Raw genomic sequence first — 24,220 nt, 5'->3', positions numbered from 1 at the left:
TTCGTTTTGGTACTCTCTTGCTTCAATTATAGCATGAAACTCAATATTATTGTATTATTTATTCTTTGATCTATGAAATTTTTATTTGACCTACATGATTAACGTTAGATGAGAAAGCGACTGTCCTTGGCTAACCAAGTTTCAACAAATAAATGAATTATGCAAGAATACGTGAAAATTATAGAATTTTTTTTTTTACTGCATATAACTTTGTAAGAGAAAGTGAGGACTTTGTTAGCTTAGTTTTGCAAATTGTTTTCAATGAGAGCCTACGCCTTGCCCCTCCCTTAAAGGTGGTTGCAAACGCGTTTACTAAGGGAATCAGTAGCTGAATGCAGGCGAAGTATTTCAAAAGTAAATGACGACAATAGAAAATATATTAAGTTTTTGTATCAAATAAAACACAAAACAATGTAAATTCAATCATTAAAAGCAGAAAGAATAGTGTAAAACCGTACATTTTTAGATCTAAGCGCAATTTTTTTTGTGAGCATTTTTGCTGGAACAGTAGTCAAGAGGGACATATATATTTTCGTATATATATATCGCGAGAGAAATCCAACACGTAATTGTTATTCAGAATCCCATACAACGATTAGAGTTTTCCCTTTACTGACAACGTAACGATTAAAAACTTACTTATAACGAATAATACTACCACTTCTTAATGAATTTAGCGGTTAAGGTGTATTTGCAACGAATAAATTAAAAAAGCATCCATTTAAAAAAGAAACTCTTTTTGCTTATAAATCTTATTAACGTAATAAAAATAATAATTAAATGAATTATTTAATGTAGCGGTTGTCTGCATTGAATTCTCTTGATTTTACATTTACTAAAACTTGTTAAAGCGCGCACACATTGCATGCGTTACGCGTGGCTCAAAACAAAACTGATCGCGTGTGTATTTATATATAGTTGAGTATGTAGATTGCATTGGGCCGTATGTGAATGCAAGTTTTTGGCAAACTTTTAAATTTGTACGTATGTGGTTTTGACAAACAAAAAAAAAAAAAAAACACACAGAGACACACTGATATGCTTACAGAAAACGAATAAAATCATATGATTTTATATGCTGTTCATTAGATGCTAGTGCTTTAAGACTTTAGTCTTAGGATCTATTCCCTGGCTAAATTAATAATAACAATAACAATATATGCTGTTAAAAACAAATAAAATTATAATTTGAGTAAACGTAAAAAATTTACTTCGAAATGTTTTCCAATTTGCCTCAATTTGTATATAGGCGGTCGATTCCACTATGTCATAAAAGTAAAAAATTATTCAACGTTTGTTTAATTCCTTATAAGAAAGTACATCTAAAGATTGTTTTATTCAAAAAGTCGGTCTAGCTGTCGATGTCATGGAAAGTTCAATGAATTTTTGTTGGTTTTACTATAATCTTCTTGTTTGATTTATTCACCTATTAATGAGCATTGAGGAAATAATCGTGAAAGAATTTCATAAAAGATAATAATTACTTTCTTTAACAGAAAGAGGAAACGGAAAGAATTCACTTCTCTAGAGCTCTCTAGGTATTCATCACTAATTTCTAATATCTAAGATTTGTTGCTGTTATTGTTTGTGCTTGTGTTGAGCAAAACCAGTCAAAATATTCATAATCAAAGGAACACTGACGACATTCATTTTTGTTAAGCTTATATAAGATTTCAATTTAAAAGTGATTTTAATAAAAACATTTATTGTTGTACTGTATGTGAGTGAGCTTGATAATTTTGCCTTTCATGCCTGTCGGCGATTAATATGAAAAGAGGGCGTTTTGACATGAAGCTGCCATATACAACAACGCAAATTATTCATTCGATTGAAATGATAAACTTGGCAATTCTGTGTGGATGTAAAAATATTCTTCTTCTTCTGCAAGTCAACAAATCAACAACGAAATAAACATATTTAATTGTACAAGTTAGCCTAAAAGTAGACCGCCGTAATTTTTTTCTTATTATCAAATTAAACGAAACAGTAGCTAAATTTTTTGCTATTTACAGAGTGAACGTAATACTCTATGCTAATTTACAGAAAAGACGTAATACTCTATGCTAATTTACAGAAAGAACGTAATACACTATGCTAATTTGCAAAGCCGTCGGCAAAAGTCCCCAATTTATTTATTGGGTTATTTTACGTCTTTGTCACGGAATGTTGCACAATCAGCAGAAATAACTAAAGGTTCTCGGAAAATACCATCAGCAGAAGGTTCAACTTGTGGGAACTGGGCGGTCAACTGGTGGAATCTGTGTGTGAAATCTTGCCATCACATGTTAATCTCAAATAAATCTTCGTCTGTAATTTGCATCATTGCAGTATGTAATGCAAACTATATGTTCGACTACATACAGACATGTACGATCAATTTTATTTTGACAGTTTGTGCATAATACAAAATATGTAATGAATGCCGTCATTATGTTGAGCGTTTTATTCTCTTAAGCAGTATAGCAAATAGGATAAAAGATTTGTATTATCATAAAATGTTAATTAACGTTTTTCCCACAAATTTACACCCAGCGATAAAACATGTTTATCAATTTACTGCACTTGGTAATACTGGCTGTCAGAATATTTCACAACGATTATTAGTAAGAATTGGAAAATTTTTTTTGATAAAAGAATTAGGGATATTTTTTAAATTAGTTTTTTTATTTCAATTATATAGAAAGGAATCAATAATATTAGTATCACTTAAAAATCCTCCCGAGGCACTGTTTGTGATTGTGTTTACTGGAAAAGACACAAGAAAGTCATCAGGTTAAATAACCAAATTATTTTGTCCGCTTTACTGGAACAGAATAACATAAAAATCAGCGAAATGGCTTATCGTTTAATAAATTCAGCACAACTTATGGAACGATGCATCCGTCGGTCATATCTAAGTCATTCTGCAGCATCTGCAAAGGAGGTTTGTGTATTCGTCTACTCGCCGCCATTTTTAAGTTAATTTAAAGAAGAATTTCTGCTTGTTTTAGATGTCGCATTCGCAGGGCGTTGTTTTTTTGGAACAAGTTCCTTTAGTTAGGTATCTACTGGAGCAAATTAGATATTTTTGCAAAAAGCCGCCAAAGGGTTTTGAGAAGTATTTCGACGAAGGTAAAAAACCTGGAGCTAAAGCTGCGGCAGGTGAGGATAGCGCAAAGAAAGGTGATGCCCCTGCGCAACCTTCCAAAAGCCTCCCTCCAAGTCAAACGCAGTCAACACCACAACAACAGCAGCAGCGATCTGACTGGAATTTTGGTATGTTTACGAATAAACAACAGCAGGGCGGTCGGCAGGGCGGTAATAGAAATGTGGGCGATAGTGGTTCCGGTGATCGTGAAAAATGGATTATTCTTGGTGCGATTGCTGCAGCGGCATTAGTGGGCAGTTTTGCTTTCTTTGAAGTCGGTTACAAAGAAATAGCTTGGAAGGACTTTGTCAATAAGTAATGTTGGCTTGCATATTTAATCTTTTTATCTTAGTCATAAAAATAATCATTTATTCATACTGTCGTAGTTACCTCAACAAGGGAGTGGTAGAAAAATTGGAAGTAATTAACAAAAAATGGGTGCGGGTTCGCTTACTGCCAGGTCATAGTAAGGATGCTGGTGGGATGTTATGGTTTAATATTGGCAGTGTTGACTCGTTTGAGCGAAATTTGGAGAACGCTCAAATTGAGCAGGGTTTTGAGCCAGCAAACTTTATACCCGTCATTTACCGAACCGAAGTGGAGGCTTCTAGTTTAACCGGTTTACTGCCAACGCTATTGATTATAGGTTTTCTAGTTTATATGATGCGCCGATCCGCGGATATGATGGGAAGTGGCCGAGGACGTAAAGGCGGCGGTTTGTTTGGTGGTGTTATGCAATCAACAGCTAAATTAATTAATTCCAATGAAATCGATGTACGCTTTAGGTGAGTTAATCCTTCGTCGTTAGTATTGTTGCGAATTTTGTACTTATAAATTCATTCTGTAGAGACGTGGCCGGATGCGAGGAGGCCAAAATAGAAATTATGGAGTTTGTAAATTTCTTGAAAAATCCTCAGCAATACATTGACTTGGGTGCAAAGATACCTAAAGGTGCAATGTTAACTGGTCCCCCAGGGACTGGCAAAACCCTACTTGCAAAGGCGACTGCAGGAGAAGCTAATGTGCCTTTTATCACTGTCTCTGGTTCCGAATTCTTAGAAATGTTTGTTGGCGTTGGTCCGTCGAGAGTGCGTGATATGTTTGCATTGGCCCGTAAAAATGCTCCTTGCATTCTCTTTATTGATGAAATAGACGCGGTAGGCCGTAAACGTGGCGGTAAGTCATTTGGTGGCCACTCGGAGCAGGAGAATACCTTGAATCAACTCCTAGTTGAAATGGATGGCTTTAATACAACAACTAATGTGGTAGTTTTAGCCGCAACAAATCGTATAGATATCCTAGATAAAGCTTTGTTACGACCTGGCCGTTTCGATAGGCAAATATTTGTACCGGCTCCCGACATTAAAGGCAGAGCCAGCATATTTAAAGTACATTTGCAGCCTTTGAAAACTGATTTGGATAAACAAGATTTGTCACGTAAAATGGCTGCTTTAACTCCAGGTTTCACAGGTGCCGATATTGCAAATGTATGCAATGAAGCAGCGTTAATAGCAGCAAGAGATTCAAATGAAACCATTATATTGAAAAATTTCGAACAGGCAATTGAACGCGTTATTGCTGGTATGGAAAAGAAAACAAACGTTCTGGCTCCTGAGGAAAAGAAAACTGTCGCGCATCATGAGGCTGGCCATGCTGTCGCCGGTTGGTTCTTGGAGCATGCTGATCCTCTGTTAAAAGTATCTATTATACCACGTGGCAAAGGTTTGGGTTATGCCCAATATTTGCCGAAAGATCAGTATTTACTTAGCAAAGAGCAACTTTTCGATCGCATGTGCATGACTTTGGGCGGGCGTGTGGCCGAAGAGCTATTCTTTAATCGTATTACTACCGGAGCGCAAGATGATCTCAAAAAAATAACTGATAGTGCATACGCTCAAATTGTTCGATTTGGTATGAACGAGCGCGTCGGTCAAGTCAGTTTCGATGCCGGCATTCAAGGTGATCCGGTCTTCACGAAGCCCTATTCCGAAGAAACCGCTCAAATGATTGATAACGAAGTGCGTAACTTGATCAAAAGAGCCCATGAGGTAACCACGGTATTGCTAACAAAACATAAGGAAGATGTAGCAAAGGTTGCGCAACGTTTACTTAAGAATGAGGTCCTGAGTCGAAACGATATGATTGAACTGCTTGGTCCACGACCTTTCAAAGAAAAATCCACCTATGAAGAGTTTGTTGAAGGTACGGGCTCATTAGACGAAGATACTACTTTGCCGAAAGGCCTACAAGACTGGAATAAACAAAAGACGCCCGAAACTCCTACACAGCCTGCTAAGCCAGTACCCACGACATAGATAACTAGGCGATTTATAACCTGTTTGCAACAATTTCTTTTTCACCTCTGTAATTAATTTATTTGTTTATATCAATTCTGTTATGTAAGTTCTCACTTTCTGCATTCATGTATGTGTAAGTGCACACGAAACACTCGTGCAGATGGATGACAATAATGTTGAAGCAGCAAATACTAGTTCAACATTATGACAAGTGCAAACAAATTAACTAAACAAAAATAAAGTTGTTTAAACGATATTTAGGAAGTATTGTGTTGAATGAATGAGTTTGTAAAGAGGCAAAGAAAAAAAAAAAAAAAAAAGGAGAAAAGGCAATCTCCTTGTCCTACTTCTGTGCTTGAGTATTTTATAGTAACTTAGGATGTGCAAAATTGCTGGCTGAACACGTTCATCTATAGGAATTATGATTAATATGCATGCAAATGTATGCTTAGTAAATGTATGCTTTTCTAGGAGTAGTGCCGAAGAAATCCCTCAAGTTATCTTTTGTCACAATTGTGTGCTATCTGCAAAAATAATTTTAGAAAGCCTCCTGTAGTACGTCTAAGCCCAGATTGTCTTAGGTTTCGATATGTCGTATGTAAAACTTCACTAGATCAAATAATTACAATTTATTTCCTTCCGGGTTTAAGCCAGGGTTACCTCTTTCTCTATACTCTCTTGTTGATGAAAAATAAAATTTTCTCGTAAGAATATTGAATTATAAGTGATTAACGTTATATCGAGAAACAATTCAAGTAAATTGGATAACTAAAAAACTAATTTGTCCTCTATTTGATATTGAAAACTCTTCTTTTTGTAAAACAGGGCGAAATTGTTAAAAGGGATTTAATTGATTGAGTAAAGTATATAAGCAGATATATGAAAATGAATGAATGCTAAAAACGGATGGCAACCCTATTGCACTGTTACGGTGACATTTCTTATCTTATCATTGACAGACGATAGTAAGGGAAAAAGCTCTATCAAAAGCTTAGCCGGCATTTGCAAGTTTACTCTTATTAACTATTATATTACTCTTACCATCTTGGGCATTATGCTCTTAATATATTTTATCTGACGGTGTTTATTATTTATTATTTTTATTGGGGTTGTTGTTCGTGTACTATGTGCAGCTATTTGCATTTATATATATATATATATATATAGATAGATATATATATACTCATTTATATATATATTTGCATATATATTTATATATATATTTGCGCTTTATATATATGTATATATATATGCATATATGCATATATGCGTAGTGCCGATGGCTTTAATTGGAACTATGCAACGTATTAGTTTTTTAATACTGTTAATTTTTTATGACCATTATGCTGGGTTGAGAGAAGGTGAGAAATGTGATTTGGGAGTAAAGAGTAAAGAGTTGTTGAACGAACGCATCACTAAGTGAGAATAGTGTGAAAGGGTGTGCATGAATTTTGCATGTTTGCCTTTGGTCGACGTTTCTGTTTCGCTCGTTTTTCATTTATTTCGAGTAGTAGTTGCTGCCGATAGTGTTGTTAGTTTGGTTGTTGTTATTACCACCGCCACCGTCGCAGCAGCAAATACAACTATCTTTTGGTTACCTCGCATGTATTTTACATTTTAGCAAAACAGTTTGTCGCGAGCGCTTGCTTACTAAATATAGTGGCGCTATAATACTTTAGCACAGACGACAAGTGTTTGTATTAATTTTCAAAATCCTAGAAATAATAAAAAAAGAAATAATTAATAATAATAATGATAATAAACATAAATCTTATAATTAGTGAGTAGTGCAAGTAACGCAAGAAAAACAACTAATAATAGTATAAACAATAGTAAGAAAATAGTCAAATAATATGAAAAACACCTCATTTTTCAAACAATAGTTAAAAAAAAAAAAAGTTTATATTTATGTCAATTAAGTGCAGTTGCTGTTAGTGTGTGAATAAAAAGTTGTTGTAATTTATAAATCCAGAGCCAGTATAATCGTTACAAGTGCATATAGACATTTGTACATGCATGCATGCTTCTAGTTGGCTTTTGAGAAAAGAAAATTTATACCGCTTCTTATTCTTATTCATATGTTCAGTGGTGTTGTTGTTATTTGACTTAAAAATTGCTCTAAAATTATTGCTATTCGAATGAATTTAACATTAAAAAGGAATAGCAAAGGAAAATATTTAACAAATGTTTTTTTTTTTTCTTTTTTTTTTTTAATATTACTTGTGAATTGGTGTATGTGTGTTTGTTTGTGTGCGTGTGTTAGTATTCCTTGAAATTTCAGCCTTTTTTTGGAGGCCTAGTTTATGCAAATTTCCATTCGACCCGTTTTACAGTTTGCTTACTTTGGTCTCTTGCAGGCAGGCAAAATTCTGTTAAGGCTCTGCTTTTACCATTCAGTCGGCTTGAGTAACAATAATAAAAACGTGGTTGTTATTGTCTTTTTTATTTTATTTTTTTTTTTTTTTTCTTTTTTGATGTGTTTACATTATCTCCCAGAACGTGGTATCGCGCGTTTTGCAAAACACAGTGCAGCAGAGCAAAGCAACGCATCGCGAATTTGCTTACGGACGACGGTTTCTGATTGCAAGTTTGTGCTTCTCGAGCTCTTGTTTGCTGTTATTGTTGATGTTGTTGCTTCTTTGTTTTTATTTATTTATTTTCTTGCCATTTCATTGCGTCAAGGTCTCTTAGCCGGTATTAAAGCATATGCACACATACACATACGTATACGCAGATGCGTGCTTACATAGTACGTACATATGTGCATACCGTATATAATTTGTGGAAATCATAAAGACATCTAAACATACATATATACATACGTTCATACATATCTACGAAAATGCATACGTAGATACGTACGTGCATATACGTGAATGCATACAGAAGAACAAAATTTGCGATTTATTTATTTATTTTTTTTTTTCAAATCAAAGTAAAAGTATTCACATGTTAGGGGTAGCGTTGTATAACATTTAACTGGCACGAATTAGATTTCCATTGCTGTTGTTGTTGCATCGGTGCAAACAGCTGATTGATATCATGGTTATTTCCGCATCCTTTACGCATTGTTATTACAGTTATTTTTGTTTTTTTTCCTTTTTTAAGCACTGACGACATTGAAGAGAATTTAGGGTAAAATGTGCGTTATCCTAATTGTTTCTTTCATTTTAGTAAACGTTTAAATCTCATTAATAAAAATGCAATGAAAAAAGAAAAAAATATATAAAGGAAAAGTGAAACTGATTTTACGATCAGAGTATTTAGTGAAAGAAAAAAAAAATGCTCAAGAAGACTTTATTTTAGGTAGTATTTACTAATCGTATGACGAAGTCTTTTGATTTATTTAAACACTTGCCACACATACATGCATATGACAAAACGAAATTGTTCTTTACATCATGTTCAATCAAAATTGACTAGTGGGCCCGTATAATTTAGCGTCACGAGTCCGCGGATTTTTACAAACGAATACAATGTTAATTCAGCTCGAAGTTAAATTCTGTCCTGCTTGGGAGATGATTTCAGTTATGTATTAGTCTAAACTGTTTTATATTTGAAGGGGAATGTTGGGGTGAAAATGCTTGAAACATTTTATATTTATTAATTTAATTTTTAATCGTTGCGATGTTTGCCTGCAACAAAATGTCGGAATAATTCCATTTGTTTTGTATCCGCCGACGGGCCCCATCGATTTGCCGCAGAGCACGTGTAATATTTTTCGGTCTCGTTTCATATTTGAAATGAAGTCTTTACCACGCCATTGAAATATTCACCCATTGAAACAATTATAATAGTCTTGTGTTGACGTCAACGAGCCTACGGTGGCGATTTATACGTTAATTATTAAAAAAGTTTTGGATAACTTATATATGCCTGGTACCATAAACCCAAGTAGTATGTGCATGTCAAATAAGCATATCGTGGTTCAATTCTCATTTCAGTGCTTGGTTTGCTTACCGATCCGCTACACATCTCCCAAGCTTTGGCGACTCTCTCTCTTTGCTCTCTCTATTCCCTTCGGGGCCATCATCATAATGCACCGTAATATAGGGGACATACGTGAATGCTCACTGTTCCGGTATTCACGATTCAAACAAAAATTTAATGCTCCTTATCAACAAGGCCTTCTATATATATATCGCTATCAATTTGCCGCCTTTCCTGCATTTCCTTACGTTCTCGTTACTCTAGACTATGAATTTCTTAACCTTATAAAGCCCGAATGCCTCTTCTGGCCTATAATTGTACATATAGTTGGACGAGGCGTTCGATGGTAATAGCTTAGAGACGGTGTGATGTTCGTATGAATAATGCAGAAATTTATTATTATTCATACGACTGCGCGCATTAAAAAGAAAGTATGAATCGTTCAGGTAATGATAACACCACGTAAGGGCTTTTTTTGCATCTTTTTTCTTTCTTTAAATGGCTTAAAACGGTTGTAAAAATGGTCGACACGTAAGGGGAATTTTTTATAGAATATGGCAAACTTGTTACGGATACGTTGGTTGCATTAACTGCTTTCGTTAGCATAAGAAACAATGGGAGATGAAGAATATTTGGAGTCTTCCGCTTATGCATGATACCGGCAAAGCGGATTAGGAGCATAGTAAAAATCCCGTCAAAATCGAAAGTGCGTTTTTCTCGTGCCTTAGCATACACTTTTGCTCTTTCCGTTGGTATCTCATTTAACTTAAGCTTCAAACTGTAACTTAAGATAGGGATTTAGATAAACAGCTCTGTTCCTATTCTATGGCCGATTTTTTGAAGCATAAATAAAACTTTTATTAACCGATAATGCATTGTTGTTAAATCAGTTTTTCGAGCAAATGGCTCGACGTTCTGTAGATTATCAATTATGTTGTTCGAATATATTTAACTTGCGTTTATCTTCAAATACCGCTTTATATATTCTTGAGTGGCCATATCCGCACGTCTTGTCCGACTGTCATCAGGATATATATACATATGATGTGATACGAAAAGGTGAAAAAGTATAATACGCTTTTCTCAACTGGCGACTTGAACTGGAAATTTTTGAAACAAAAAGAAGCGAAGAGAAGGAAAAGAGAAAGACGAAGAGAGATAGAAATAAAGTAAAAAATAAATTTTTTTGACAAGCACGCATTTTGCCGTTTCTTGATTTCATGCCGGCTTTTGAATTATCTCATAGTTATGTGCCTTGTCTTTCGAACAACAGCAATGTGCAAAAATTAACCTTTACAAAAGTCTTTATCATATTCAGATCACCTGTCAATCATACTGTTCAATACGCGATAACGCTAATAAAAATTAAAGTATTATAAACACACAGTATCAATATCAAGCTATAAACGCTGTACTTCGCACGAGATTGAATTGATTGCGGCCAACTTCTTGGCGTGTATAAAAGCTGCTCTCAGCCCATTTAAATAGATAGAGAGAAAAAAAATGTAGACATTTAAAGGGAACTTTTTTGCAAGATGGTTAATGAAATTGTCCTTTTCTTTCTCTATAATACTCGTTACGCAATTACGTTGGTTTTCATAAGCAAAAACACTACACTACTGCATCACCCTAAAGTTATCCATGTAACTGCGTTATGTGGGAAATGATATCCAATAATTATATACGTGAGCAAAATGTATGCGACACGCAATAGATTCTGTATATCGTAAAAGTGTATTTTTGTTCAAACTTACTGTCAAATTCCTGACACAAGTTGAGGGCCAGTATTAAACACGTAAGAGCAATACAGGTGATCACGACTCACCACTAAATGATCTGCACCACTTCGCTTAACATAGTCGTTCATATGGCGACATATCAAAATAAGATGTTGTATGGGAAATGGACGAAAGTGCGATCCGAACCGAAGCAGCGTTCGTCTTTGGGCCAAAACAGATCGGTGTACCAAACTTCATCGAAATGTCTCATAAATTGAGGCGTGTAGGTAAAACACAAGCAAACATGGCAAAGACAGACCGACAGAAAAGCTTTAGAAAATAATTCTGCTTCGATTGGTACAAGAAAAGGGTGGGTCTATCTTAAGTCTTTCTGGGTGTTTCATACATCCGCACAAACTTAATGTAAGTTTTATAAAACTCGCCTTTTGATCCCAAAGGGTGTGGCGTGAATAATGATTAGATAAAACATTGCTGTCCGCTTAACGTTGGTTGCACATTAGCGTACGCCGATAGTCTGAAAGATATGGGAAAAGAGAGAAAGTAATAGAAGGGTGGTGGCCGCAGTCCAATAAGTGTTACGCCTTGACCGACCAAGCACGCACTATACCTACGACCAAGCATGAAAGCAAGATCTAACCGCATTGAGCTTGGGACCGGCGAAAACTGATATGGTAATCGTCTAGACTATGCTTCAGCCGGTAAACACTTGTAAAGTTTTAAATAGCGTGATAGCGGATGAAGTGCAAAGTTTCTTGATCAATTCATAATTCCTATTATCCGTCAATAATGTTTTCATTCAAATTGTATAGGAAAAGTGGAACTTGCCTCAAACGGTGCTGCTTGGCTCGACTAATGCAGCTTATCCAAGGCGTGAAACAATCAAGTTATTTATAGCGCAGCGTAAAGTCGAATAATAGTATTTTGATATAGAGAAGTTACGACACCATAGCAGTACGATCGACCTTAGAATCAATTTCAAGTATTTCCCTTCATCTATATGTGTGGTCGCCTCCTATGCACCCCTATCTACGACAGCTGCATTTTTTGGTATAATCATAAAAATGGAAGAGAGCTGATCAAACAGTAGAAAAGATTGTCTTGAGAAGATGGCGGTTGTGGTAGCCACTACAATACGATTCCTTGACCAGAAACTTGAAGTATTTGTAACGGGCGAAGAAACCATTGCTTTCAGAAAGAGCAGTTGAGAGTGTTATGGAGAGCCCAGCAGCCATCTGATTGATGAAACGATCTGATTGGTTGGACAAACCTTATTGCTCTTATCATTCATACAGCGCAGCACAGCCCTTGCTATCACTCATCTTTTTCGATCATGATTTGTACGCGATCAAGCGTCTCTACGAAGTCGAGTGATTTAAAAAACTCTACGAATTTCGATATAGGGTATAGGATATAGTACGCTATAGTCATAAACAGATGTAGCGTAATTCCTTAATGCCAAGTGATTATGTCAGAGCGAAGTCGAATTTCAATTCGATTTGCATTTTTTTAAATTTTTTTGGAACTACAATGGCTACAAAAGTCAAATTCCTTTCTAGGTATTTTAGCTGAATAATTTTTCAAATCTGCGAATATTTTCGTAAATATTCGAATCTATCCAACATCACCTATTAATATATGCCTTTACGCACTAAGATTTGCTATCTATAAAGGTTCTCTCTAATATTGGGTTTAATATTCGCCAGAGAGACTTTCCAACTCAGTTGCTTTAGGGGGGATAGGCAACCACGATTTCCCTACTGCCTGGCTTTCAGGCCATCAATTGAATGTACATACACTGTATGAGAAGAAGACTTTCAATCACTACAATCTGAACGTTTTAAATTCACCTGAAATGACGGAAAAAAAAAAAAGCAAAAAAGTTGATGAAAAATGAAAAAAAAAAAAAAAAAGAAGAAAAAATCGTTTTGCGTTTATTTTTATAACATTGTTGCAAATTGAAGAGTGTTTCAATATTTTTAAAATATATTCAATAATATTAAATGAGAATAAATTTGATTTGATATACGGGCACACATCCACGCTCGTACAAATGCTTACGTACGTTCGTATATATGATAAATTTCAAAGGTTTTTCCTTACATTCGTGCGCTTTCCATTTAGTGAGTTGTTTTCATTTAAATTATTTCGTTTATTTATTTATTTGTTTCTTTTTTTTTTGTCTTCCAAGTAAATTTTAAATGACTCTCTGTATACGTATTTGCACAAGTATCCATAAATTCGTCCATAGATTCATTTAAAATTTTCTTGGAAGATGTATACATGTGCACATAATATACATAAATATATGCAGTCAATTACACATATAAATCAAAAAAAATTACGAACAAATATAATAAACAATGTAGACAAAAAGGTCTTTCCAACAATAACAAAAATACTAATAATAACAATAATAATAATAATAATAATAATAGTAATAATAGAAAAAATAAGTATAAAAACTGCATTTGTTTTTAAAATTAAATTTGCGATACCCTAAAGCTGGCTTATTATTTTTGTTCACCTTGAACGTATTAGGCGAACGAGCAAAAGCAAGTTTTTAATATTCACTTTCGCCACTTTTCACACCGATATCTCCGATATATGCAAGTCGAAGTTTAGTCACTGATGAAAAGTGCGCTAAAAATGTCATTATTTTTCTTGGATGTTCTTGTTCGATCAGTTTTGTCTTTTGCAAACACGCTTCCCGCCTTCGTACGATCAATGCATTAAATGCAATAAAATTTTGATTTCCCCCTCAGCTTATGTAACCCGGAAATGTCGGTTATATCGGTCCTGCGGCCGGGTAAACCTACCGTCCCTCCCACAAGATAATTTGTAATTGCGGGACCCGATTGAACAAACTATATCGGTTATGCACTCTTCAGAAATTATGATAACTCGGGCGAAAAAAGAAACTTTACGCGTTCAACTTATATACCTTTTCACAATTGTAGCTTCACATGTATTATTTCGTATTCACTTTAGCTCTTGACTTAAACGAATTTTACCGATACTTGACTTGGGTGAGACTTGGAGAAACTTGGCATTTCCACGATGGACTCTTCTTTCCTTTTTCGCGATCTCATTTAACCTTTGCTATTCTCATTGACTTGGGTAAATATTTAGCTTAGGCTCAATTTAATGCCATTTTTCACTAAAACACCGCGACACGTCTGGTTGCGTCGACTCTCTACGCGAGAAAACGAAAAGAGGCGGTCAAAACCGGATGTCTCGCTGAAGCCAAAAAAAAATAAAAAAAATAATTTTTTAGAATAGGTTGACGCTCTCCAACTCTGCCGGAGCTCGGCTGCTAATGATTGCCGTCAGTCAATGTCTCCTTAAGCCCAACTTCAAGCACCTCCTGCCCGAAGCGGAAACTTAGACACGATTAAAATTAGACACGATTTTGCGCCCCCCCCATAGGGTGTATAGTTGTTCTGCAGTTTATATACAATTCTTTGATCTGCTTATCCGAATATTGCGAACGGAAAGATAAAATGAAAACAGCTTTACATAATAAGTGAAAATATGTATAAAAAGTATGAGTAGTCGAGCGACGGCTACCAAGTCGGTGTTCGCGAGTTCAAGTCCCAGTGCGACAGGGTTTAATACGATCGTAGCTATAGTCATTGCTTGGGTGGTAAAGGCGTAACACTTATCGTCACCGTATCGACATCCACTAGGCCGCGACCACCACCACTTCCCTGTTGCTTTCTTTCTTTCCCTTACCTCACTGCTTTCCGATCGTAACCGCGTTACGCGAATAGTGCACATCCCCCGCGTGATTGGTCATATTTAAAAAAAACGAAAAGCAGAGCAAGCAAAAAAAGCAAAAATGATTAAACAAGTAGCAGCCAAATGGGCGGATGTTAAAACCCCAAATCTAAGTTGCGCTAGAAGTATGTGTGGGGGGTTTCAATTCGTCGTCATGGTAGATTGAAAATAATACCAACCAAATGTGAAATTATAAAGAAAAACATAATTATTTGAATTTTCTTAGTACAAAGTTTGTAAAGCTTAAGTTTAGGTTGTTGTCCTCGTTAATTCCTTATTTTGTTAATTTCGATTCATTTACTTAGGCGGATGAAAAAAAAATAAAAAATAAAATAGATAAATAGATGAAATTTGTTTTTTTTTCTTTTTTCTGTTAACAATTATCATCGACTGACTTTTCATATTAAGCTCAATCAATAATAAGAATAAAAATTTTCATAGTTAATATTGACTCGTGGTTCGGTTACATCCTCGTTTAAACCGACATGTCAATACATGACGAAAATATGCAATGGAAGGAATATTATATGTATATGTATATGTATATGTATTTGTGTAGATTGTAATGTTGAAAAAGGCAAAAAGGCACCCGTTGTCTTGGCTCGCAGTATATGTGATGATTTAAACGTTGTGATAAACCGAGCAGATCTCCTAGATGGGGAAACGAAAAATAAGAAAAAAACATGAAAAAAGAATCACAAATGCAATGAATGCAATTGTTGCAATTACATAGTCACGTGTATTCTTGATTGGCAGGCAGTTAGCGCATTTATTTATTTGGTACTGTGCTCTGTAGATGCAGTTTTTTGTGTGGGATATACGCATACACTCCAAGATGAATAGGTGTGTGTATGAAATTCATGAGAGAGTCTTTATAAGCAAGTATTTATATATTTGTGTATGTATGTGTGTGTGTGTGTTTGTGTGTATAAGCTCACGCTTATTTACACTAAAATGGGAATAACATTTTATTGCACCTCTCGTCAAGTTGCCCCTGCGGCGTATGCTGCTGATGGTCGGCGATAATGATTATAAATTTTATTTATTTAGAAAGAAAGAAATAATATACGAAATGGAAAAAAAGCTAAAACTATGAATGGGAAGCTTTTGATCGCGTTTACTATGTAACAGATAAACGCCACGACAATAACAGAAACAAAAAACAACAACAAACAGCACAGTAACAGTAATGGAAACATGCAATAATGCATTGTGTGGAAAATTTACTTAAAGCTAAACAAGATCAGGGAGAATAATAATAAGGTCATAATATATACATATATATATATATATATACGTGTGTCTGTGTATCATATATAATATATATTTATATATATATGAATGTAATAATAATATTGCATTAACTTTTGCTCTCCAATAGGGGCAATGTCAGAGGAAAGCCTTCATATAATAATTGGTAGCATTTAATATATATATATATATACGCATACATACACATACACAACAACTTAAGTAAAGAGGGCTAATGTTTATCTACATTACATAGGCATATGGGAATTTTTACTAATCGAACTCGTGATAGTCTTTAGCAATTATTTGATGCATCATTACACATTTGTAAGGAGTAATGACAAAAATCAGAGATCGTGTAAATATTCGCTTATATATTTTTTGAGCATATTTTGAAGATTTCGAATTTCGATTTGACAAAGTTTAACGATATCGGCAATTTGATCCCGCCTAATGGCATGTAATGTTCGAAATATCTATAACCAATCACGGATAACTATTTCTAACAAACCGGATCAATCGCGGACGCGAAGACAGAAGGCTGAAATTTTAGTACGAACATTCTTTCGAACCATTTAGAAGCCAAGGGTGAAAAATGCTTGCGATCCCCCCCCACGCGCACGCAATATAAATAAAAAACTAAAGCGACCTCGGACAAAAGCTTTATTGCGTTTTCTCTGCGAGATTACAAGTCATGTCATACTTACACCAGAACCATTTCTGTCTCCGGTTCGAATACGGTCTCGACAACATTGACACAGTTAACAGTTAAATGGTTGAATTAGCGTATATATCACGTTTTACGTTTATTGAACAATTTTTGACTCCAACACCCCCTGCACGTGTAATGCGTTGATGGTCAACAAGGAGTGGCGAAAGTGAAATAACGAAAGAAGTGATGGCTCAATCGGTAAATGTAATGCCGACAACGTTTACCGGCGAAGCACTCACTCTAGCTATGATCAAAGTTAATTTCAGCGCCCTGAAATGGCAACCCCGCGAACACTGACTTGGTAGTGGTAATTCTTATCTGCTTGGCTACTCATGCTTTCCATATATATAGCATAGAGTATTATGAATTGTGCTAATTAATTAGAACCATCATTGGAGAACGCTATCAATCACCGATTTTGATTTTTTAATATGACGACGATCGGCCTAATATTGTACCGTCCAGCACGAATACAACTAAACCTTGCTAGAATCATCGTCTTCTTGCTTTTAATGAATACCTAAATTATTCGAGAGCTTATTGCTTATCTAAGCAGAACTTTCGTTTTTATAAAGTGATCCGAAGTGTAAGATGCTTACGCAAAAAGTTTTAAAAGATCAATGGCCCTTTCGGCCTGGAAATTATGTATATCATATGCGAATAGAAAGGAAAACAAGTAAGAACGTTATAGCTGGCCATGACTTACTAATAAATATCCTACACCACTTTGCTTAACACAGTTACAGTCGTATAACGACTTTTCAAAAGTAAGGCGTTATATGGGAAATGGTCGAAAAAATGTTCCGATCCAAAACATTCTCAGCACAGTCTGTCTTTGGATCAAAACATATCGATGCAGAGAATTTCATCAAAATATCTCAAAAATTGCGGCCTATAGATCGACCATAAGAAAATAAAAAGAATAGACGGACGGACAATCGGATGATGTAATAAAATTTGGATCCACCCTGTCCAATGTACGAATAAGGAGAAGGAATTTCCCGTAAAGGACAATGCACAAGTCAATGAGGCGCGCGAAATTTGTAAATTCTTGTTAGTGTTTAAACAAACGACGTGTGTGTACTTGTTTACGGTAAGGTGAAGAGCAAATGCGTGAAATTGTACTTTCGTGCAATGAAATGAAGTAAATGATCAAGGCCGATGTTTTGTTGAAGTTCTCGATGAGGTTTGACTCCACTTACCCGATTTGATTGTGATGTGCAATCGTGTTGATGTGTCGTCAGCTTATGAGAAGATGAGAGGAAAATTCAATTTTGATTTGATTATTTGCGTATTTATCGGACCGAGTCGATACTTTTATTACCCATTCAATATATAATAACATATAATATAGGTAACGTTCGTTGGGTGCTTCTTTTTAGCTATCATAATCGAATTTGAATTATTTTCCCTTCTTACCTTTGAACTCTGGATTAAAAAGGCAAAGCAAAATAAATATATATTAATTTGCACAGCTTGATAAGAATAAGAATAAGAAATTTTGTTTCCTCTTTAAAGCAAACAAGTTCAACACATAATTGAAAGTATTGTAAATGAAAAGTACACATCATTTTTTTTTTTATTCCATAGGGCTGTGTAGTTAGACTTTAGCGTTCAACGGGGTAATGTGAATGAAAACAAAAAAAACAAGCCTTAAAAAGAATATAAAATCACAAACAAAGTCATCAAACAACTTACTGTACGCATGCAGGTGTTCGGGTAATAATAACAATAAAATTAGTGCTTATTATACAATAATTGTAAGTCTTAGAAAATTACATCAGTTTTTTATCGCAATACGGGTTGAGAGATACAAAGGAGTGAAGGTGAGGGCGAAACGTGGGAGAGAAAGCCTGGCATGTGTTTGACCGAGTTATGATTAAAGCCTTTATAAAATACATTTGTAAAGACAATAACGTGCATTGTGTTATTCAAATTTTTATGTTAAGGAAAAGCAAATTAGTCTCGTGTTAATTAATCACGCATTACGCGCCTATTTGCTTTCATTTCGTATTAATCGACGTCGTCAAACCATCTTCCAAAGAAAATCCAAGTAGTGATCAAGTGTTGCCTTGTGTTTTAAGTTTAAATTCATTGAAATTGTTTTCAAAAAAAAAAATAAAATAAATATTAAATAAATAAATAAATAAATATATAAATGAAGATATAAATGAAGATATAAAAATTACAAAAAAGGAATATAAAAAAAAAAAGAATATAATTAATATAACATAATATTAAATTTTTATTAATACGACGTTTACTTGTTATTAATTTACAAAAAAAAAAAAAAAAAACAAAAATAAATAAATAAATTAAAAAAAAAAAAAGAAAAGTAAACAAATCACCTCCACTGCAATTTTACATTAACATCATGGACATGAAGATCGAACATCAGCAAACCAGCGCTACTAACCAACAACAAGCGGAAATGGCCTCACCATCTGAGGTGCCAAATGATCCAGGGTAAGCGTAATTAAAACTTTACATGACAATTCGGTAGCGTTGCATAATTTTAAAATATCGTTGCCGCGTGTAACGTCAAATCAATGCTTATGCCAACCAGACATAATTAACGCGTTGTGCGGCATATTTGTTAACACGACCCCTAGGGTTTTATGATTTCTATAGTTGAAGTTACCAAAAAAAAATTAAAAATAAAAATAAAAACAAGTGAAATATTATAATTGGGCTAGGCCGACTATTAAACACCGTACATCACTTTGTTTAAAACAATTTTTGCTTTTGCCATAGATCACAAAAATTGCATCCTGTTTTTATATTTGTATACAAAAGATTAGATCACTTTACAAGTAAAGACTTGCTTTCCGTAAGAATGGTTGTGTGCAAGAGGTTGACGAGGAGTTGCGGTACCTGTTCAAAATAAAATACAGTTAATTTTGATATCAAATTACTATTATGGATGAATTTTCATTATAAAATGTTAAAAGTTAGACTTTCCTGCCCTATAAAGGATTAAAGCTCGTATAAATCCCTGGGCAGGATCCGAGAAGATTTGATACAGTCAATTTTTTTTGTCTTAAATTATTGTTAAGATCTGATCTTCATCATGAAGCATTTAAAATTAGACCTTTCTGTTATATGAACTTCATATTTCGTTACATGAGAGAGTTTTCAAAAAAAATTAACCCAGCCGGTCCAAAATTTTGATACCAATTTAGAATGCCGAAATGCTACTAAAATATTTCAAAAATTACGACATGTAGTTTGAACACAAGTTTGCAGACAGACTATACAGACGTCACACGGACAGACGGGCAGACAGGCTAGTGAAATGAGTCTGGATCGGTCGGTATAATGAAGGGTCGGTATATCTTAAGCCTTTCTACGTGCTACATACGTTCGCATAAACTTAATATATCCTATACTACAACTGATGTAGGATATAACAAATAAATGCTAGGAGGTCCCATGATGCAAGATAGTCGATATAGATACGAATGTGCTTAGTTGCACGAATTAAAGGCCATATTATATTTATTGGGGAATGAATGGTTTGCGAATAAAATTTATAAATTCTGGCATAATGTTAAGGGAAAAATACTTCAGTTAACTCTCTAAAATATCTGTGGTCCAGAGTGTATGGTTTACGAAGCGCGTGAAGATAAATTCGAATTCAACTAGCGAAGACACCTACCATTTTCCTTAACAGAGAAATAAGATATATTTGGATTTGGAAGCTTACCCCGCCCATATTAAAAAACGTAAAGCATTTTTGTGTTCACCTCATTAATTTATAGGAAAATCCCTTTCTAACAAGCTAAACAAATCCAAATTCTGCTTTCCGGAACTATTTTTTAACAATTTTTTAAAATTTGATATGTTAGCATAAACTGAGTCACTGAACAAATGGTCACACTGGTGACTCCGGTGTGGCCAAAGCAGAGAATTTCACCATTTGGTTCTAATTTGAGATATCTGAGGGTGAAATTATTTACGAAACTATCGTTGAGATGGTTTCTTCTAAGGCGTTGTCAACCGTAACTACTCGGTGTGAAATTATGCCAAACGTAAACTGATCAGAACACGTGAGGCGAGGACTTATATGCAGCGTAGCCTAGATGCAAATCATGTATGCCGTACCCACTTAGGCAGGAAAAACTGTTATAAAGTAAACATCTTTTGCGAACACTGGAAGCTGTTCAAAAGCTGTGCACGATAGTGCATAGTGACAACTACTGGCAAAGGGAATTACAGCAATGTCTGCAAACTTCACACTACTGTCCCGCAAATTATGTGACGGGGGGAAAACGACTCGAAAGGAAGGTGCATATATAGCCTCATCCAAAACGTAGAGCAACGTTTGGAGACGAAACACGGAGGGACTATTTTGCTTTTAGCCTGATTTTTCACTGGCCATCGAAATTCTTCAAGTAATTGGTGCCGTTTCAATTCACGAGCAAATAGCGGATGCGACATGTGCCAAGGCATAAACGCGACACATTGTTTTCGTCTATCCGGTTTGGACATATCTGAGGAATAGGCTTTTCAGATCTTTGTAAATAGAATGTACGCCAAGTATCCTAAGGTCATGTTAATGGACACCGAAAGATGGAAGAAATGCGTTGGATTTTGGCATGGCATGCTTCGATATAAGGCCAGCCGAAGGCGGTATTCGAATCCCGTCACAATCGTCAGGGCATGTTGGGCACGGTGATCGAAAAGATGAGGTTAAAGGATCTGTAAGGTTCCGTCTCGAGGAGGTGTGAAAGCGGGGTGGCCCCAGGAATAGGACAGGAACTAGGACAGGAAAGCCCCATGCATAGCTCTATGCAGTGCTCTCTACAGGGTCTATGAGTTTGTATATATTTTTTTTTTGTGTGAAAGGCATTTTCATGCAAATTCATGAGTAGTCGGTCAAAGTCTTCTAATTTGGAGGGAGTAGGCGCTCAAATCCAACTAATTGTTGACCGTAAAAATCCTTAACAGAGCATTAAAACGTCCTAACAGAGCTTTGCTATGTCTGTTGTTAGTTAAATTCGAATTTTGTTAATATTATCACTATTGTCATAGTTATTATTATTCATATATTGTATTATTATTATTATTGTTATAATTAGTACCTGTGGTATAAGAGTATATTCAGTTTGTGCGAATGCATACAACACGCATAAGTACTTGAGATACACGCACCTATTGTTATGCAGATCGACTCAAAATCATTTTCGAATCGAGTTAACTCTGCCCATCGGTCTGTCGATCTGTTTGCCCACTGTCTGCCGTATTGTTTTTTTGTTCAGCGTACAAGTTGCAGTTTTTGCGATGTTGTGATGAAATTTTGTATTTCGAGGCGTTTTGTCCCAAGGACGAGCACTATTGAAAATAGTTCGAATCGAGTCACTTTTTCGACCACTTTTCATATAACGCGTTATTTTAAAAAAGTCTTCATGCGAATAAGTGCATTAAGCGACGTGGTCCAAGGTATTGAATGGTGGGCCATGGTTTACTTTGCAATATGTATAATATATTATTATTATTATTATTATTATTAAAAGATAAACGATAATATTTTCTTGCTTTGAACAGGAATATGCAATTGTTGATGCATACTTACTTACATACTTCACACCAATAGTTACGAATCTAATGTGATTCAATATTCTTTTATATATCGTACATATTACGCAACTTTTCGTAAAGCGTAAACTTTTATTACGTTGGAAGGTAGACGGGATCGAATGGCCATTAAATCAAACTTTATTTAGGATTGTAAACGCTCACGAAAAAGTGGAAAGAAAAAGCATAAAAATATTTTGCCATCGTTCTCCACTGCTACTACAATAATAATGCGTATGGGCGTTTCATTATTATCATTCATGCATAGCGTTTTCATCGGTATCGTTTAACCCAAATCTTTTGTGTAAATTTTTGCATAAATTCGTTTGTCGAATTAAAACGAATAGTCTGGCCCAGCAATACTTGGCCTACCGCTTGCACTTACATGTATAAACAAGCGAGCAATTCCATAGGAATTGATTGTAAGTTAGACGCTGCGTTTGTTTTGTTGCGTTTGCTGATGTTATTTATTTGTTGTCGTTGTTGTTGTTATTGTTGCTCTTGTTGTTGCTGAAAAAGTAAAGTAAAATGGAAACAAAACAAAAAAAAGTGTACATTCATAATTTCGTTTTTATGGTCCATGATCCAAATTGAATTGAAAAGACATTCAACGCAATTGTCCATACGTACATATTTGCACGTATACACACACACACACACGCACACACGACGACTACATGTTCAGATGCATACATAACATGTTCCTATATACCTAGAAGTCTATCATAATGTATAGTGCATGCACATACACACATATATATATATATATATATATATATATATATATGCCTGCATGTATGACTGTATGTATACACATATCTGTTTATATGTTCATATTTATGCGTTTATATTTATGTACGTGTCTTTTTTCATATAATTGCAATAGTTTCCCGTTGAATACATTAAAATTATAGTGCTTACTGTCCTAGGGATGAAAGAGGTAGGCGATGGGGGACTGCATGGTCGATGGAAGGTGAAGGGGTAAGTGGGATGCATATATCCATATATTAAGAAATAGATCACTGATGCACATACGTATGCATATATATATATATATATATATATATAAATAATTGTGTGCGGCAATTGTGTACCAGAGTCAAGTGGCAGCGTTGGCTGCTAGTTTTATAGTGCCGATGTCGAATTGCAGGTGCTTCACTTCATGTAAAAGCTATGCGTGCGAAAACGTTTTTCATAATAGCAACAAAAGTGCAGTAGATATTACAGCGCATGTAAAGACGACAGAGACAAACAAAATAAAAAGAAAACGAAACGGCAAAACTAACGTAAAAGTAAAACAAAAAAAAAAAAAAAAAAAAATGAATGAAAAATAATTTTTGCATAAATCTTGAATTAATTCAGAAATACATCTGATGACGTTAACAGATGCAGTGGTATCCAGTTAAATAGATGCGATTGCAATGATAGTAAATATGTGTAAATGTATATTGTGTGTGTAATATATTCATATAAGCGTACATATAACGCGTAAATATATATATATATATATATAAATATATATATGTTTGTATTATGTTTACTTATAGGGCTCCTCCATTCAGCAAAATAAAATTATTGTCTGATATTTCGACTTGGCGGTCGGTCGTACGGTGGCAGGCTGGCTGACAGCCCTGCCTTAACGTTTTGGCTGAGTGAATTGCACTGCTTGGTGCGGTCGATACTGTTTTGTTCTTCTTGCTGGTATACGTACACATATTTGTTTTTGTTGACTGACAATCAAAGAGGAGGTGAAACGAAGAAGAAGAAGACCTATGCATGTTGAATGACAACAACAAAAATAAAAACAATA

General features: G+C 35.0%; 2 protein-coding genes and 1 long non-coding RNA gene across 9 annotated transcripts in view; all 3 read left to right on the top strand.

Annotated features, from left to right (window-relative positions):
* The first annotated feature begins 2,558 nt into the window (after positions 1–2,558).
* On the top strand, positions 2,559–5,620 carry LOC119632080 (AFG3-like protein 2). 2 transcript variants are annotated; one of them, XM_038024785.1, is made up of 5 exons: positions 2,559–2,603; positions 2,659–2,923; positions 2,991–3,442; positions 3,514–3,912; positions 3,975–5,620. In XM_038024785.1, exons 2-5 carry the CDS (start codon positions 2,834–2,836, stop codon positions 5,440–5,442), a joined length of 2,409 nt encoding a protein of 802 aa, XP_037880713.1. In that variant the 5' UTR covers positions 2,559–2,603; positions 2,659–2,833; the 3' UTR covers positions 5,443–5,620. The 2 variants fall into 2 exon arrangements, with proteins under 2 accessions (XP_037880713.1, XP_037880714.1); XM_038024786.1 differs by lacking the exon at positions 2,559–2,603 and having other exon boundaries at positions 2,647–2,923.
* A 1,549-nt stretch (positions 5,621–7,169) lies between these two features.
* Positions 7,170–18,906, top strand: LOC119645195. The gene is made up of 2 exons (XR_005248642.1): positions 7,170–7,256; positions 18,424–18,906. It is a non-coding gene; the product is annotated as an uncharacterized LOC119645195 (long non-coding RNA).
* A 212-nt stretch (positions 18,907–19,118) lies between these two features.
* LOC119645193 (RNA-binding protein Musashi homolog Rbp6) overlaps positions 19,119–24,220 on the top strand; it is a 446,186-nt gene continuing 441,084 nt past the window's right edge. For all 6 annotated transcript variants that reach the window (XM_038045186.1, XM_038045184.1, XM_038045183.1 and 3 more), the window contains exon 1: positions 19,119–19,299. In XM_038045186.1, coding sequence (XP_037901114.1) covers positions 19,208–19,299 — 92 coding nt within the window. In that variant the 5' untranslated portion in view covers positions 19,119–19,207. The remainder of the gene's footprint in view (positions 19,300–24,220) is intronic.

Source organism: Glossina fuscipes, unplaced genomic scaffold (genome assembly GCF_014805625.2).
Source record: "Glossina fuscipes isolate IAEA_lab_2018 unplaced genomic scaffold, Yale_Gfus_2 1, whole genome shotgun sequence".
NCBI classification, from domain to species: Eukaryota; Metazoa; Arthropoda; class Insecta; order Diptera; family Glossinidae; genus Glossina; species Glossina fuscipes.
The sequence above is the reverse complement of the archived record's forward strand: the minus strand, read 5'-3'. Positions and strand labels throughout refer to the sequence as shown.

What these genes read in the sequence shown, in the direction of transcription:
- LOC119632080 (XM_038024785.1), top strand. Translation starts at nt 2,834, where the DNA reads ATGGCTTATCGTTTAATAAATTCAGCACAACTTATGGAACGATGCATC. An exon ending in TGGAAGGACTTTGTCAATAA is followed by an intron (nt 3,443 to 3,513) that starts GTAATGTTGGCT and finishes ATACTGTCGTAG; the next exon opens with TTACCTCAACAAGGGAGTGG. An exon ending in GAAATCGATGTACGCTTTAG is followed by an intron (nt 3,913 to 3,974) that starts GTGAGTTAATCC and finishes TTCATTCTGTAG; the next exon opens with AGACGTGGCCGGATGCGAGG.